General features: G+C 36.5%; 3 protein-coding genes across 5 annotated transcripts in view; 2 read left to right on the top strand and 1 right to left on the bottom strand.

The window, feature by feature from the left end:
• Positions 1 to 260: 260 nt before the first annotated feature.
• On the bottom strand, positions 261 to 5,240 carry uox (urate oxidase). Of its 2 annotated transcripts, none has more exons than XM_022669750.2 (8): positions 5,084 to 5,240; positions 4,746 to 4,975; positions 3,290 to 3,406; positions 3,112 to 3,190; positions 1,504 to 1,690; positions 1,280 to 1,403; positions 1,089 to 1,172; positions 261 to 409 (listed from the first exon to the last, which is right to left on the bottom strand). In XM_022669750.2, exons 1-8 carry the CDS (start codon positions 5,223 to 5,225, stop codon positions 335 to 337), a joined length of 1,038 nt encoding a protein of 345 aa, XP_022525471.2. In that variant the 5' UTR covers positions 5,226 to 5,240; the 3' UTR covers positions 261 to 334. The 2 variants fall into 2 exon arrangements, with proteins under 2 accessions (XP_022525471.2, XP_007233259.1); XM_007233197.4 differs by having other exon boundaries at positions 4,746 to 4,958; positions 5,084 to 5,191.
• A 1,600-nt stretch (positions 5,241 to 6,840) lies between these two features.
• dnase2b (deoxyribonuclease II beta) lies at positions 6,841 to 15,058 on the top strand. The gene is made up of 6 exons (XM_007233196.4): positions 6,841 to 7,074; positions 7,155 to 7,323; positions 9,165 to 9,243; positions 9,720 to 9,881; positions 11,327 to 11,524; positions 13,476 to 15,058. Exons 1-6 carry the CDS (start codon positions 6,920 to 6,922, stop codon positions 13,808 to 13,810), a joined length of 1,098 nt encoding a protein of 365 aa, XP_007233258.3. The 5' UTR covers positions 6,841 to 6,919; the 3' UTR covers positions 13,811 to 15,058.
• LOC103045882 (vitellogenin-like) overlaps positions 9,468 to 15,170 on the top strand; it is a 67,931-nt gene continuing 62,228 nt past the window's right edge. Inside the window, exon 1 of one of the 2 annotated variants that reach the window (XM_022669753.2) lies at positions 9,468 to 9,472. The gene's annotated coding sequence lies outside the window, so the exon portion shown is untranslated. The remainder of the gene's footprint in view (positions 9,473 to 15,170) is intronic. The other variant, XM_049465664.1, reaches the window with a different exon arrangement.

The following is a 15,170-nucleotide window of genomic DNA, read 5'->3' on the forward strand; positions in this document are numbered from 1 at the left end:
GAAATTAAAATATATACTATTTTCTTGTCTGCCCATATAGAAATGATGGTACAGTTGCGGAAATTAAAAATGTCAAAGCCCCTAGAAAAGAATGCTAACTAAAAGAAAAAATCTGTTATTTGTTACATTAAACTGTTTTACAGAAACTTGATAAATAATAGTCCTGCACTGATGTTGACACTGTAAAATTTATTTCATATGATGTTACTATTAATTCAGTCCTTTATCTTGATAAACTGATAAACCAAGGCAAAAGGGTGTCATTTTGTATTAATTCATGTTTTATTTTATTTCATTGACTTCTTCTAGATTTCCCTCATTTTTCTGAGCAGTTTTACAGTCTAGAGCGAGGCTTCCTGCGCACGGTCCCTGTAATGTTTCCAGCTGGGTTATCCAGAGGAAGAAGAACCTGGAAGAGACAAACAGATCCAGTGAAAGATCTCACAAATATTTTCAATTTTTTTTTGAATATAGTAAATAGAAAATAGTGGAGACAACATGCTCACATGGTTTGTTGTGACACATTTTGGCTACGTCCACATTACAAGCCACATTGCTCAAATCCAATTTTTTGCTCAGGTTGGATTTGGCTATCTGGGCGGTTTACATTCACAAATGTAAGTGACCTGTATCTGTGTGTAATGTGAACGAATCATTCCCTGAAACATCTCACATGCGCATATTGATACGTGTATGATTGTCGCCTTCTTCACCACCAAAAAAAACATCATATTTGTATGCAGACACATGTTTACATTCATGTCGCATGTCCATGGATCGGATACGCATCTGATTTAGGACCACATGAAAATCAGGTTTGGCACATTCACACAGCCATGAAAAAAATGAGCCAGATTGAGCAAAAAATCAGATTTGAGTCACTTCAGCCTGGTAATGTGAATATACCTTTTGTTGCATTTTTATATTGTGTGAAAACAAGTCAAACCAAACTAACTTGTTAACTGGTTCATACCAGAGAAATTCAGGTGTGAACACACCCTAAAAAGTTATTTTATACTTCACACACAGCAATGAAATGCACATTTCAATGCATATAAACTAAATAGTAATGTTTTATTGAAACGAACCTCATCTTTGTTGGATATTCCCATTTTTGTCATGTCGATCGTAATATAATGCTGATTTGGCATGACTATTTCAATCTCCTCCACCTAGAAAACAACATGCAATAACAAGAGCATACATATTCTCAGTTATACTGCAGTTATAGATAGATCTGATTCATAGAACAAGATGATAGGTTATCACCATGACTGACCTCAGGCACTCTGTCCAAAACCAGAACCTGTGATTCATACAAGGTCTTCTGAACAGAGGGTGAATACTCTCCACGGTCGTATGGTCCACCGAACTTCTCGATGATGGTGTCCTTCACAGTTTTCCTGCAAACATCAGCACCAACTGTAACCATCAAATACCATTTCATGCTTTATCATACTTTGGCGTTTACTGTAGTTAAATTAATTTTAGGATTTTTGTTACCATGCAGCATCAAAAGGCACGCCCTGGTGCTTGTTGTAGCGCCACCTAGCATAGACTGAGGTGCAGAAGACTCTGTCCCTGACCTCCTGCAGTGTGGTGAAACGATCCTTCAGGAAGCCCTCAAAGCCTGACTGTGTGGTCTTCAGAACCTTCATGTCTTTGATTCCACTGTGAATTACTGGTGGTTCTGAGAGATTTTTTAGGAAATGAAATGATTAAACAGCAAATCATAGACACACTTAACCAAAAAGGTTTTTATAGAGTACAAAAGTGATTTAAGTTTTGTGTTGATTTGTAACACAAGTAAAAAAAACACTCAAAATATTCTTAATAGGACCTTATTGCAATGCACTGCCCAATACAAAACATGTAGCCCAATTTTAAAACTTATGTCGACACACAAGAACACAAAATTTGTTCTATTGTTTTGGTTTACTATTATCTTTTTCTCATTTTCTCCCAGTTTAGCTAGATCAATTGTCCCACCCATTCAGCTGTCAGTCAGCTGCTAGTCAGCTGTATAACCCAATCACTAGTGATGCCACAACACCAGGAGGGTGAAGACTAGCACATGCCTCCTCCGATACATGTGAAGTCAGCCACCACTTTTTAAACTCCTTCTCATGCAGCATTGCCGAGTAGCGGGTCTGCTTGGAGGAAAGCGCAGGGACACGGTTTCAATACATCAGCTCACAGACAGTGATCAATTTCACCCTTTTGGAGTGATGAGGGAAAGAGACGAAGCAATTCATCATAACATTAGATTTCAAAATTTACCAGTAAGTTATCCTGGGGGAATCACTACACACTGATAGTAAGTTTCAGGAAATGTGGGACATGTCCAGTATGCAAACAAATTGTGCCAAAACCCAATGGAAAAGAAGCTGCCAATGGCAACAAACTCAATATTTATAAGTTGATTAAAATCTTAAGATCTCTGTTTGAATGTATCTGTGGCCACAAATGTTCACTTAACTCAAAATATTTGAGTAATATTGGAAAAATCAATGTTTTACAGAAAAACAGGCTTAATTTTTAAGTTCAGACAAATAGTGGATTTACAGTATAATATAATTAGAATTGCCTACAGCTTTATTTATTATCCTGGATTGCTAATTCATAATTAGTTCAAATCCTGTTCATGTGGCTTGCCATCAGCTACCGGAGGCATCCATGTGAGGCGTCTGTGAGCTGATCTATCAGAATCGTGGCATGTGCTAGTCTTTATTCTCCTGGTGTTGGGGCATTACTAGTGATAGGGGAAGTCCTAATGAGTGGGTTGGGTATTTGGCGGTGTAAATTAGAGAGAAAATGGGGAAAAAGAAATAAATAAATAATAATAATAATTATAATAATAATAATGGACTAATTTACTATCCAGTCACCTATCAAGATACACAGAATTAGCATATTAGTATGATTTTATGTATTTATTTGGAACCAAACTAACCTACCTTTATATTATTTAAATCATTAATTCCTTCTTATTCTATTTTTGATTGAGATTATATTTAGACTATATTTTTATTTCAATGAAAAATCTCCATTGAATCCAAGACTAGCCTCTCTGGATATCACACCTTGACCTATGACCTTGGTTTTACTCACCGTTTAGATACTGTTCTACCTCACAGAAGCGCCAGGATTCTGGAGAGAAGATGAATGCATGGGCATGTTCCACTCCATTCTGTCAAACAAATATAAATAATGCTGTTAATCACACCTTCATCAACCAGTTTTAGCCACATGTGACTCTGTGTTTGTTTAATGATTTGAATGGTAATACCTTTTCTAGTTTCTTCCAGGGGGCTTCTTCAATGTCGACCTTTGCTCGTGTGACATGCTTAAATGCTGTCAGGAAATGATGGCATATATCCAGAGCAAAGCTCTCAATGGATCTAACCTGGTGGAAAAAGGCCAAGATAACTGGAAATCTGTCTTAATTAAACATCAGACATGAGGTTGATTTTTTTTCTTTCTTTTTTTGAGTGGAATCAGCATGAAGAGACCCAAATAGATACAGTGGTGTAAAAAAGTTTGGGCACCCCTGATCATTTTCATGATTTTCCTTTGAAAATCATTGGTTGTTCGGATCAGCAATTTCAGTTAAATATATTATATAGCAAACAAACACAGTTATATTTTTAGAAAATAAAAATAACACAGCATTCCAAGACAAACACTTGCTCCCCACAGCAAAATTGGTGCCAGTTCCATCATGCTGTGGGGCTGTGTGATCAGTGCAGGTACTGGGAATCTTGTTGAAGTTTAGAGTTACATGGATTCTAGTCAATATCAGCAGATTCTTGAGAACAATGTTCAAGAATCAGTGATAAAGTTGAAGTTGCACCAGGGCTGGATACTTTAACAAGACAACGACCCTAAACACTAAACACTGCTCAAAATCTACTAAGCTTCTAGAATGTCTATCTAAGTCCCCAGACCTGAATATTATTGATAATCTGTGGTGTGATTTAAAGTGGGCTGTTCATGATCAGAAACCATCAAACTTGACTGAACTGGAGATGTTTTGTAAAAAAGAATGATCCAAAATACCTTCAACCAGAAGCCAGACTCTCACTGGAAGCTATGGGAAGAATTTAGAGGCTGTTATTTCTGCAAAAGGAGGATCTACTAAATGTTATAAATGTCATTTTTCTGTTGGTGCCCAAATTTATGCACCTGCCTAATTTAGTTTAAAGAATTATTGCACACTTTCTGTAAATCCTATAAACTTTATTTCACTTCTTAAATATCACTGTGTTCATCTGCTATATGATATATTTAACTGAAATTGCTCAACAACCAATGATTTATAAAGAAAAATCATGAAAAGTTCCAAAGGTGCCCAAACTTTTCATACCACTGTATGTGGAGCAGCATAACAGCAAAACATTTTTAAGTATTAAAATCTAGTCTTAGTGACAATTAATAATTAGTTGAGATGTTACTTATAACCTATAACAATGTTTATTACTGGTGTAATTGCTATTCATGAACCTTATTGTAAAGTGTTACCACAATCTTTAGTACTGCCCTGTATCTGTAGTAATGTGTGATTGGTTACCCCAATATACATTTGAACCATAGAGCACAATTGAGTCATATTTAACTCATATTATTATTAAATAAGGGGTTGAGCTTAACTCAACCTGATTGTGCCACCTCTACCAACTGGCTGAGGTATGTTATATAATATGTTATGTTATATATTATCCACTTATACAACATGTTGTACCTACTCCTTTTAGCTTGGCCAGAGCGTGGACGGTGTTCTTGATGGTGTCGGTGGGGATGATGTCGGAGTTGTCTCCGGTCAGGTAGTCTTTGCGAGAGTTAAGAGTAAGCTGGACATTTGCCTTCAGCTCAATTATGTAGTGGTGTGTCCCTTCCCGTCGCACATACAAAACCTTCACCTGATTCTTCCCATAGCCTGTCCGCACAAACTCCACATTCTGCACAAAATGTTTTTCTTAAGCATATAAATAATAAATGAAGCATTTAACATAAAAATGTCCATACAACAACAATATTCATTTTCTAACACATGTCAGAACAACAAGTTAAAAGAAATTCATACCGGATTTGAGGTAGCCATAATTTTCAATGTAATATTCTTCCTGTAGTTTTGTGGCTTTACTCTCTGATTCTTCACCAGGAGTGGGATCTGGTCCGGACAGAAGATTATATTTGGGGGGTGGTGTCACCTGTGTTTTTTCCATTTCGCAATGGGTCCAAAGGGAGATGTCCATGTCTAGTTGTGAACCGGTTTAAAACCAAAAAATACTGTATGCAACCTATGGTACAGTGGTGGTGACCTTAATGCATTGCTTTTAATAATATGAATAGTACATATGCTTATGGTCCATTAGCATTGCTTATTAAATAAATAAATAAAAATAGCAACTTTACTAGAAAAGAAAAAAACTTCTTTAATCAATGTAAAATGAAGCACTACTGGTGCATTCATCATTATATACTGTAACGTGGTTACATTATATATAGGTCAAACGTGTCCTTTTCATCTCTAATCCGTGGCCTATTTATTCAGAAAGTAATCTAAAGGCCTGTTAATCAGGAATACAATCAACTTTTAAAAACAGGAGAGAGCCTGTAAATGCAAATGATCGCCAACAAGCAGTGGTTTTCTGTTCAAATGGCAGGGCGGCTCCACCGTCAGAGCTCTAATCCACCCTCCATCCCAACACCAAAAAGGTGAGCAATATTTTACCAGTGGAACCACCACAACTGAACTAAACCAACACAAACATTATATTGTTATTAACTGAAGTTGCAAGTCTGTAGACAAAATTAAACATTTTTGTAATTTTAGTGTCTGATATAGCATATGGTTAAAAAATGGTTACTGTTTTAATTGTATATTTCTGGGATGACTTGAAAACCAATATGCAGTATATGCATATATCCACCTGATCAGTCTACAACAGTTTAGCCCCGGTCACTTACTGTCATTCACAGTGAGTGAGTTGTGAAAACAACAAGTTATTCTACAGTTGGGCTGTTTTTTGGTAAATAAATCTTAAGAGCACTTAAGAAAAAATAAGAGCACTTCATGGGAAAAAAAATACTAAAAGTGACATGTCTGATATAAGATTCAAGAATAGCCCTATTCAGATGGAATTAATTTCTCAGGGGATCCTGGGGTAATTTTCTCATTTATAGGGGGTCCTCTGTGATTTCATTCCCGTCCGGAACGACCCTGTATGTGTTTTTCTCAGACGTTCTCTGAGAGAATTACAGGCTGAATTAACTATTGTTTTTCACTGAACTCCGTGGTCCTCCAGCTCTTTTATTCCTGTCCAGATGGACATCTCTGAGTTTCGCCACCTCACGTTTAATAAAATAGTTATTTGTCCACTGTCACGCACCGTGATTACACTTTTGGTGCGCATTTTCACAGAGATCCATGTAATCACAACAGCGAGCGGAAATGGAGGAGCTACTGAACGCGATGTCATGTGACAAAGAATGCCTAAAAACTCACTGGTTCTCCTGTAGAAGTGTGAAATATTTTTTACAGACGTCCTCCTGAGACACTAATCCCGTCCGGATAGGGCTAATGACATTTTTAAAAGTGCATAAAAATATCAATAATACAGGACTTCAGTAATCATAACAACTGTTAGCTAAAAGAAAATAGAAGTGGAGTGGCAATTTAGTTTGGTGGAGGATGGTATCCCTTGCTATTCATTCTCCTATCAAGCTCTGGTGTACTTTTGCTATAAAAGGACAGTCCACAGAGCTGTTAAAAGTTCTGTTTTTGTTCTCATACTGTAGCTGCCATGATGGAAGTCATAAGACAAAGCACTCAACTTCCTCTTTCACATACGCACAGCTGCACATAGACACTTTTGCTATTGCCAAATCATGAGGAAGCCATGAGACTCTTGACAACATGCTGGTTCTTTTTTTCACTCGTTTCGTGATTTTCGGAGGACAAATGCGTCTGTTTCTTTGTTTCTGTACGATTTTCCTTCAAGCATTCCCCTCTGGGGGCTTATCTGAGGCCAACCTATCCTGCTTAAATGAAGAAGGACAGCCGGTGGACTGGTAGAGAAGCTTTACACTTGATTTCTTAGTGGTTTAGTGAGTGAACATCATTGATATATTTCTCTCTTTTTTATCATCAGGTTCATTATGTACAAGCTGCCCAGATATAAGAAAGGGGAGGTGGGAAGTGGAGTGGAGTACATGTACTTGGATGCTTCCATGCTGACCTGGAGGATGAGTCCATATGCGGTGAACACTAGTGATGGAGCTGTGGGTAGGACACTAGGCCGGCTGTATAAAACATATAAAGTATGAAGATCTTTTTATACTTTTTTTACTTTTAGTGTTTTGTTTGTGGCTTTTCTGTTTTGTTGCTGTCATATAAGGAATCATGACCACTTAAGGCACTGTTGTACTCCTTAAATCAGTATGTGACTGCATAAACCTCTGGAAAACCACTTCTAGGTGGATCTTTAAAGATTTATTTTCTAAAAAAAAAAATTAAAATTAAGTACCAAAAAACTACAGTGCTATATAAGAACTAAGAGTGCAAGTAAAGTAGGGGAAGTCTAAGGGCGTTTTTCACGCCTGCGCTTTAGTCTAGTTAAATTGGACTCTGTTTCGATTTAAATTCTCAGGGCAATTTATTTGGGCAGGCATAAATAATAAAATAAACTAACAGACACTTGACAGAGACCCTTGAGAGTACTTAGTCTCAATCTGGCCCCAAATGAACACTGGGACAGTTAGGTTGTAGTGAGAACATAATCTGACATAGATCTGACCCAACAATCAAATGTACTTTACAAGTTTAACCTGCATTTATCCTGTTTCTTTTTGCCTAATGGGTCTGACTAAAAAGCATAAAGAATGTTCTCACATGATTTAATATGATTTAACCCAAACCCAGGGGAAAATGATTTACAAACCAAGTTTAGTCAAGTCAAGAAAGTCAAGAGGCTTTTATTGTCATTACATGTGAGTACAGGTACACAGTGTAACGAAATTACATTCCTCCAGAACCATGGTGCAACATGGAACAACAATACAATAGACAAACAAAGTGAAAACGTGTAGCGAAAGTGCAACATAGAACTATAACATTACAATAAATACAATAAATACAGCAGACGAGAGACAATTGGACAAGACAGTGCAGTACTGAGTGCAATTTCCATCTCCATCTCTGGGGGTGGTTCAGTTCAGTACTGTGTGGGTGTGTGTGAGGGGGAGTTCAGCTCCATCTCTGTGTGTTGAGGAGTCTGACTGCCTGGTGGAAGAAGCTGTTGCAGAGTCTGGTAGTGAAGGCTCCGATGCTCCGGTATCTTCTGCCAAACGGCATCAGAGCGAAGAGTCTGTGTGAGGGATGGGTGGGGACCTCCACAATGCTGGTGGCTTTGCGGATGCAGTGTGTGGTGTACACGTCGTTGATAGAGGGAAGAGAGGCTCTGATTACAAACGTGTTATCTAATTGGAATGAGAAAAAATTAACTGTAGGTGTGAAAACAATTTATTTCACTTAAATTTGTGGCTCCAGGGCATAACAAGGTACAATAAACAGACCACATGTATTTTAGGACTGACTGTTTTAAGTAGTTTTATGACAACCAAGTCATAAAAAAGCCAAAAATGTGAAAATTATAGAATTTACAAAATCAATCAAATTAGCTATTGATGTTCTCAGAACAATGATCAATATTTAAGTGTTTGGATGAAAATAAGTGCACAAAAGCCTTCTTCTAAAACTAAACTTTGGTGGTATGTATATATCTTTGTTTTTTAAGAAATAAAGCTTTATTTTAATGCTGTTTTGACTGAAAATTATATAAATTAAGGGTTGATTTATGATGTTTTCACTGTACATTATATAATGAGTAAGTATATATATAATTGAAATAATCTTTGCTAAGCGGCCTTTCATACCTAGAGGACCACCAAGATGAACAGTGAATAATTAATGCATTACTTATATTTTCTGTGACTACTCATTATATTTTCAATTCATATGTGACTTTTTATTTATAAAGCATTTTATTTGCTTTATTTGTATTATATTAATATGATAAATAAAGGTATACGTATTTACAGTGCTTAAAAACAAACATGTTTTCATTATATGTTGTTCACACCTATTCATAATTGTTGTACAGTCAAACAGCTCTGTATACATGCTCTACAATGATGCTCCTCCACTGCTGAAGTACCAGAGTAATTACGGACACTCAAAAGGTACTTTTCATGATCTTGCATATCTTAAATATACAGTGTAGATTACCATCACATATCTTTATGAAAAAGCTTCAGAATGTATATTTGTTTGCTTTATTCAATACTTACAGTATAGTTTGGCCTGTTCTGCTCATGTATTTGTATTTGGAGGATAATAGTTCAATGATTTGTGGCTTTTAAAGAACGGCAGTCTAGTGCAAAGAGCACCGCTGATAACTGCTTGCTGCTGTTGACTAAGCATTGATTTTACACTTTGATTTTTTTCAACATTTTAGATAAAGATCTGGTGCAGAGGGTCAACTGCTTGCAGGAAAATAGCTATTGTATTATTTGTGTGAAATAAAATATTTTTTGTGCTGTTACTTTATTTTAATAATGATTCTAAGGTTTGGAATTAGTTCGGAGAACAGTTGATCTTCAGTTCACACAGAAATAATGACATAATGCATAACTATGTGGTGTGTATGTGTTTTTAGGCACGTTGCTATTTGACCGATCTCAGGGATTCTGGATAACACACAGCATTCCTCACTTTCCTCCATTCCTTGAAATGGGCTTTGGCTACCCTTCCACAGGCAAACTCTACGGCCAGACTGTTCATTGTACAACCTACAGCTACGAACAGTTCAAAAAAATATGTGAGGACCCTCTTTTTCAATACAGCAAACTATTTAGTCATTGTGGTCATTTGTCTCCTAAACAATAAAGCAAAATGAACCAAAAAAGTTCAATCTGACCAACATTTTACACAGTTTTTAAACACTTTCTGTAAAGATGCTGAAAAAAATATGATAAATGGACGTCTGATTCAAAAACTCTGCATGACTGCAAAAAAAACATACTGGCACAGTAGTTCTCATTATGCTGATTATTTTTTTGACCCAAGCATACTTTATCTACTTTATACACTTTAAACTCACAATTGGAATTTATTAACTCAAATAAAATAAATCTGTTTTACATAAACGTACGGAAATTGAATATTTTCAAACATTACTCAACTATTTTGAGTTTTAATTTTTGGGGGGGTCTTTGAGTCAAATCAACTTACCTATAACTAAATTTTATTCTGCTTCGATTGGCTGCTTTTTTTCTATTGGCTTCTGGCACAAGCTATTTGCATACTGGGTGTGTCCCCCAGTTTCTGACTTGTGGATCATATATTATGATTAACTGCCTGGCCTTTTTTTTCTGCAGGCTGTAAGAGCAAGATGTTAATGCTGTGTTGGCTATAGTGTGCAATGAAGTGTTCACTCTACAGCAATTTATTTTTTTTCTATGAGAATTTTAAATTCATATTTTACTTAAATAAAATTCAAAGTAGAATTATTGTGCAAAGCAATTAATATAACAAAAAATGTCAATTACATTAACTCAAAAATTAATTTGAAGTTTTAGGTCTAATTTGAAGTTTTAAGACCTATTTTTTATTGTTTGCTTTTTCATCATTGTAGTCAGTTTAAGTAATATTGGGACAATGCAACAAAAACATATGTAACATAATCCTCTGGAATATAATCAAAAGGAAGATGGATGATCACAAGCCATCAAACCAAGCTGAATAAAGTTACCCAAAAGCAGTATGTAAGACTGGTGGAGGACAACATGCCAAAATGCAGAAAAACTGTGATTAAAAAAACAGGGTTATTCCACCAAATATTAATTTCTTAAAACTTTATGAATATGAACTTGTTTTCTTTGCATTATTTGAGGTCTGAAAGCTCTGCATCTTTTTCGTTATTTCAGCCAATTCTCATTTTCTGCAATTAAATGCTCATATACCTATAAATAGCAAAATCAGAGAAACTGATTTAGAAACTGAACTCTCTTAGTTTTTCCAGAGCTGTTTATATCATTTTAGTCTCAGATGTTACAGATGACAGACTAGTTAGTAAGGGGAGGTATTTATAGTACGGTTGATTGATACGGGGTGGAGTTAGAACGTAGAGTTCAGGTGTGGTCCTTCTCCCAAACTTTTGTTATTACATAACATCATTTAACACTAAAAACTCCTAGTCTGCTGTTTGATGAATGGAATCCTCTAATACCTGCAACCTGATTCTCAGTATCTTGTTTTTAACAGCGCAGCAGCTGGCGTACATTAATCCTCGTGTATATAACTGCTCAGTGCCAGTGCCATATCACACAGATATGGCAGCCATGGCACAGCTATGCGGTGGCAAAAGACCAACTGTGGCGCCCAGGAGAAAGCTAGAGAAGCTAAAGTCAGCCCTGGGAGAGACTTTCCTCAGTTTCTCTAAATCACACCAATATGTTGATGGTAAGAGCATCTATATGATCTTTAATATTTTTACATTTAATTACAATTATTACATTTAACTTGAATTTAGGTTGAGTTTTTATGAGCAGAGTCAAAGGTCAATTCTGAAGTGGTTTGAGTGATTTGAGGTGGAGTAAGCATTGTGCACTAAGTTGTGTTGATATCATGTGTGTTTTTAAACTCAATAACAATAGCAGGCTGGGTGTTTTTTCTTTGCTTGGGTCTAAATATCTAAATATCACCAAAAAAGGATATAAAATGTGCATAAAACTGGGCTGCAGCTTTGCAGAAAAAGATACAGTTCTACCAGAAGACCCCAGAGGCAATAATATGAAAGAAACTCTTTTAATGTAGACAAACAGGTAACAGTTTGATCGGAAACAATATTTATAATAATAAACTTTTAAGATTTAAATTAAAAGTCTTTGGCATAGGCCTCGTCATCGGCCCAGGTCTTCTCATATCTGGACCAAGTGCAGGTAGGGGCGGAGCCAAATCTCTGGGCACAGTTATAGGGTTATAGTCATTTACAAATGCACTCCCTCATTTCGTAGAGGACAGGGACTATTTGTTGACTTTTGGTTATGCCAAAGTACAGTTCTGTCCTTGAGTGACTGTTGACACTGCTTACATAAGAGACCTAAGGCTTGTAAAACGTGCAGAATGACATGCTTTATATTCAGACGCATGGCAAATGTATTTAAATTGCGGATTGCAGTCTACTGCAGATGATCTATTGATCAATGAACATTTTGGTTTGATCTTGGAACCGGATGGCTAGATGCACTGACAGAGGGTTCATGATTGTGACACGAATGGCAGGAGCTTCATTCGCAAAGATTGCTCAACTAGCCAGTGTTTTAATCAGACCAAAGGGTCACTAAAGTCAAATCTGCCTTCAGAATTTGTAGAAAGCAGCTAGATAAGGTAAAGCAGAACACCTTCTCCTTAAATGATTAAAAATGTTATTTGTTAAAGGTGTTACAACGTGTTCTTGGAGTGGTTTCACAGAAGAACCTTTTTGGTTCTCATCCACCAACGCTTCTTAAAAAGAAACCTCTTCTTAAAACCATATCTCACAGTTTTTAAGAGGGTTCATTTTTTAAGAAAGGCTTCCCTTTTCGGGATTTTTCAGTTTATGAGCACAATAATATTTCTTATTGTTAAGGCAGAGCTGTGAACATTTCTACACTTCAAAATCATAAATCTGATGTAAATCTTTAGACTGGACTTTTCTCAAGCACAAGCTTTAAAAAATAGTGAGATATTGGTGAAGTGGATGAGGAGGTGGAGTGGGTGTAAAGGAACTTTAAATAGGTAAAGAACCTTTTTTTTGGGTCGAGCTGCATCCAGAGGAATTTGTATCCAGTGTTGCTCATATAAAAAAAACATAACCAACATGCTTCTCTGTTAAATTCTCCTAACATTTTTTCTTATGCACACACTTCTTTGGTGGTGCATATGTTCCTGGTTTGTACAGGAAGACCCCTTACAAAGAACATACCTGTCTGCTACCCGACTCATCTCGAAAATAATAAACCAGAAACCAGAATAAAAAAACTACACTTGGTGTAGCCAGATAGAAAGAGGGGGCATACCTTGAAACATGAAATCATTTTTTAACTAAATTATTTTGGTTGCAGAATATTCAGTGCATGCTTATTTTTTTATCCAATAGAAAATGAGTGGTCTCTTCTTATAGAGGATCAATGTCCCCAAATACAGGGCATGAGCTTAGGTAAAAATGTTTTGTACACTGTTGATTCCATTACTCATCACAACAAGATTGATCACATTTTTGTGTTACTTAGGTTTGGTACATACATTGTTACTACTAAGTATGACGATCATGAAACTTTTGTGCATTGTTTCTTTTTCTGACTATTTGTGATCTGCTCAGAATTTTTACAAATTTTCCAAATGTAATTGTATTCTATGTATTTACCTTCAGACATTTATGCTGGTTGGGTGGCCCAAACACTGAGGACAGACCTGCTGGTGGAATCATGGCAACGGGATAACCACCAGCTTCCCTCAAACTGCTCACTCCCCTACCACGTGTTGAACATCAAGAGGGTCCATCTGCCAGAGAACATCACTTTCAGCTCCTACGAGGATCACTCCAAGTGGTGTGTCTCTGTAGAATTCAGAGCTCAGTGGACTTGTTTGGGGGACCTGAACAGAGAGAGTACACAGGCTTACAGGGGTGGCGGCCTCATCTGTTCCCAAAATCCAGTCGTCTACAAAGCCTTCCGCCAGGCTGTGGCCTGGTTTAAAGGCTGCTAGACACAAACACAAGAGACTTATTACTGTCAGCTTCAGAAGACTCAACTGGATGAGTGAAGTTAAGCCAAGTCATGAGGCTGAGAGGAAATGAATATTTGCTTTATAGTAAATTAATAACTAATGAAGCCCTCTTAAAATAAGGACAGTTTCAAATTATTTTCTTAGAAAATAATTTTTGAAAGAGTTGTGGAGTATTTCAATAAGTATTGCAGATTTTTAATTGAACTGAATGGACAGTTAGGTATGTATGTTCATTCACTATTTATTAATTTAAAAAAAAAAAAAAGCCTGAGCCTAATTTAATGTATTTTACAGATTATAAGGCGCACTATCAATAAACAGTCTATTTTAATACATAAGGCACATTTTAAGCAACAACAGTAAGGAACAAGGGTGTCACCGTGTTTCCCTAATGTTTTTCTAATGGGGAAGCTAAGGGAAGAGCCTGAGTAAACAAAAAATAATTTTCTTTCAAAGTCAAATGAGCGCTGGATGTTAGACTACACAGATTTATCTCCTGAAAACTGTCTATTTGGGTGAGTAAAGTGTTTCCGTTTATTTACAGTAAGATTAGATTTCCAATATTTTAGCGCGGTTAAGAGCAGCGTTAGCCGTGTTTAGCAGCAGAACTTAGCACTAGTAATTGCTGCCCGATAGTGGTAGACTGAGGAACCCTATAAGCCAGGGCGATATCAGGTCGAGGTTGGTCACACGTACCCAGATTTAACACGGTAAACTCAATAATACTCACCTCTGAATGGCGGCTCCAGTCTCATTGCGGGAGAAAAACTTCACTAAAACTCCTGTAAAATGCTGCACTTCAGCCGAGTGGCTTTACTTCTCCTTACAACCTGACTGGTTGGGAAAATTCATACACAAATCACACAGAATTAAAAGGCACACTAATGATTTTCTGGAAAATTAAAAGGTTTTAAGTGTGCCTTATAGTGCAAAAAAAATATGGTACTGTAGTTTTAGTGGTAAACGGCCAATGACTTAATGAGATATTGCTCTATTTGGGTTCACCTAAATACAGCAATTTCACTGGGAATCCGTGCAAATGATATTTCTGTGAGAACTCACTTAAACCCACTGGTTAAACTATTTGAATAAAACGTGATCTTTTTGAGTTTGACATCTCTGTTTGAGAGTCACAGCAGGGCTAGTAGTTATTAAGCAGGCTTTTTGCATGCATTGTATGCAGTGGACAGTTATCTAATTATTTATTAAATGTTTATTTTCCAAGAATTTCTATCTGATCCATATTCAGATTGATTTCACTCCTGATTTTGGGCTCTCTTTAGCTCACAACTCTCAGATGATCCAACATTTCCCTATTGCAATAAAAAAAGCAGAATAA

Source organism: Astyanax mexicanus, chromosome 16, assembly GCF_023375975.1.
Source record: "Astyanax mexicanus isolate ESR-SI-001 chromosome 16, AstMex3_surface, whole genome shotgun sequence".
NCBI lineage: Eukaryota > Metazoa > Chordata > Actinopteri > Characiformes > Acestrorhamphidae > Astyanax > Astyanax mexicanus.

What these genes read in the sequence shown, in the direction of transcription:
- uox (XM_022669750.2), bottom strand. Translation starts at nt 5,225, where the DNA reads ATGGAAAAAACACAGGTGACACCACCCCCCAAATATAATCTTCTGTCC. An exon ending in TTTTGGACAGAGTGCCTGAG is followed by an intron (nt 1,173 to 1,279) that starts GTCAGTCATGGT and finishes GTTGTTTTCTAG; the next exon opens with GTGGAGGAGATTGAAATAGT. An exon ending in GAATATCCAACAAAGATGAG is followed by an intron (nt 410 to 1,088) that starts GTTCGTTTCAAT and finishes TGTCTCTTCCAG; the next exon opens with GTTCTTCTTCCTCTGGATAA.
- dnase2b (XM_007233196.4), top strand. Translation starts at nt 6,920, where the DNA reads ATGCTGGTTCTTTTTTTCACTCGTTTCGTGATTTTCGGAGGACAAATG. An exon ending in TAATTACGGACACTCAAAAG is followed by an intron (nt 9,244 to 9,719) that starts GTACTTTTCATG and finishes ATGTGTTTTTAG; the next exon opens with GCACGTTGCTATTTGACCGA. An exon ending in ATCACACCAATATGTTGATG is followed by an intron (nt 11,525 to 13,475) that starts GTAAGAGCATCT and finishes ATTTACCTTCAG; the next exon opens with ACATTTATGCTGGTTGGGTG.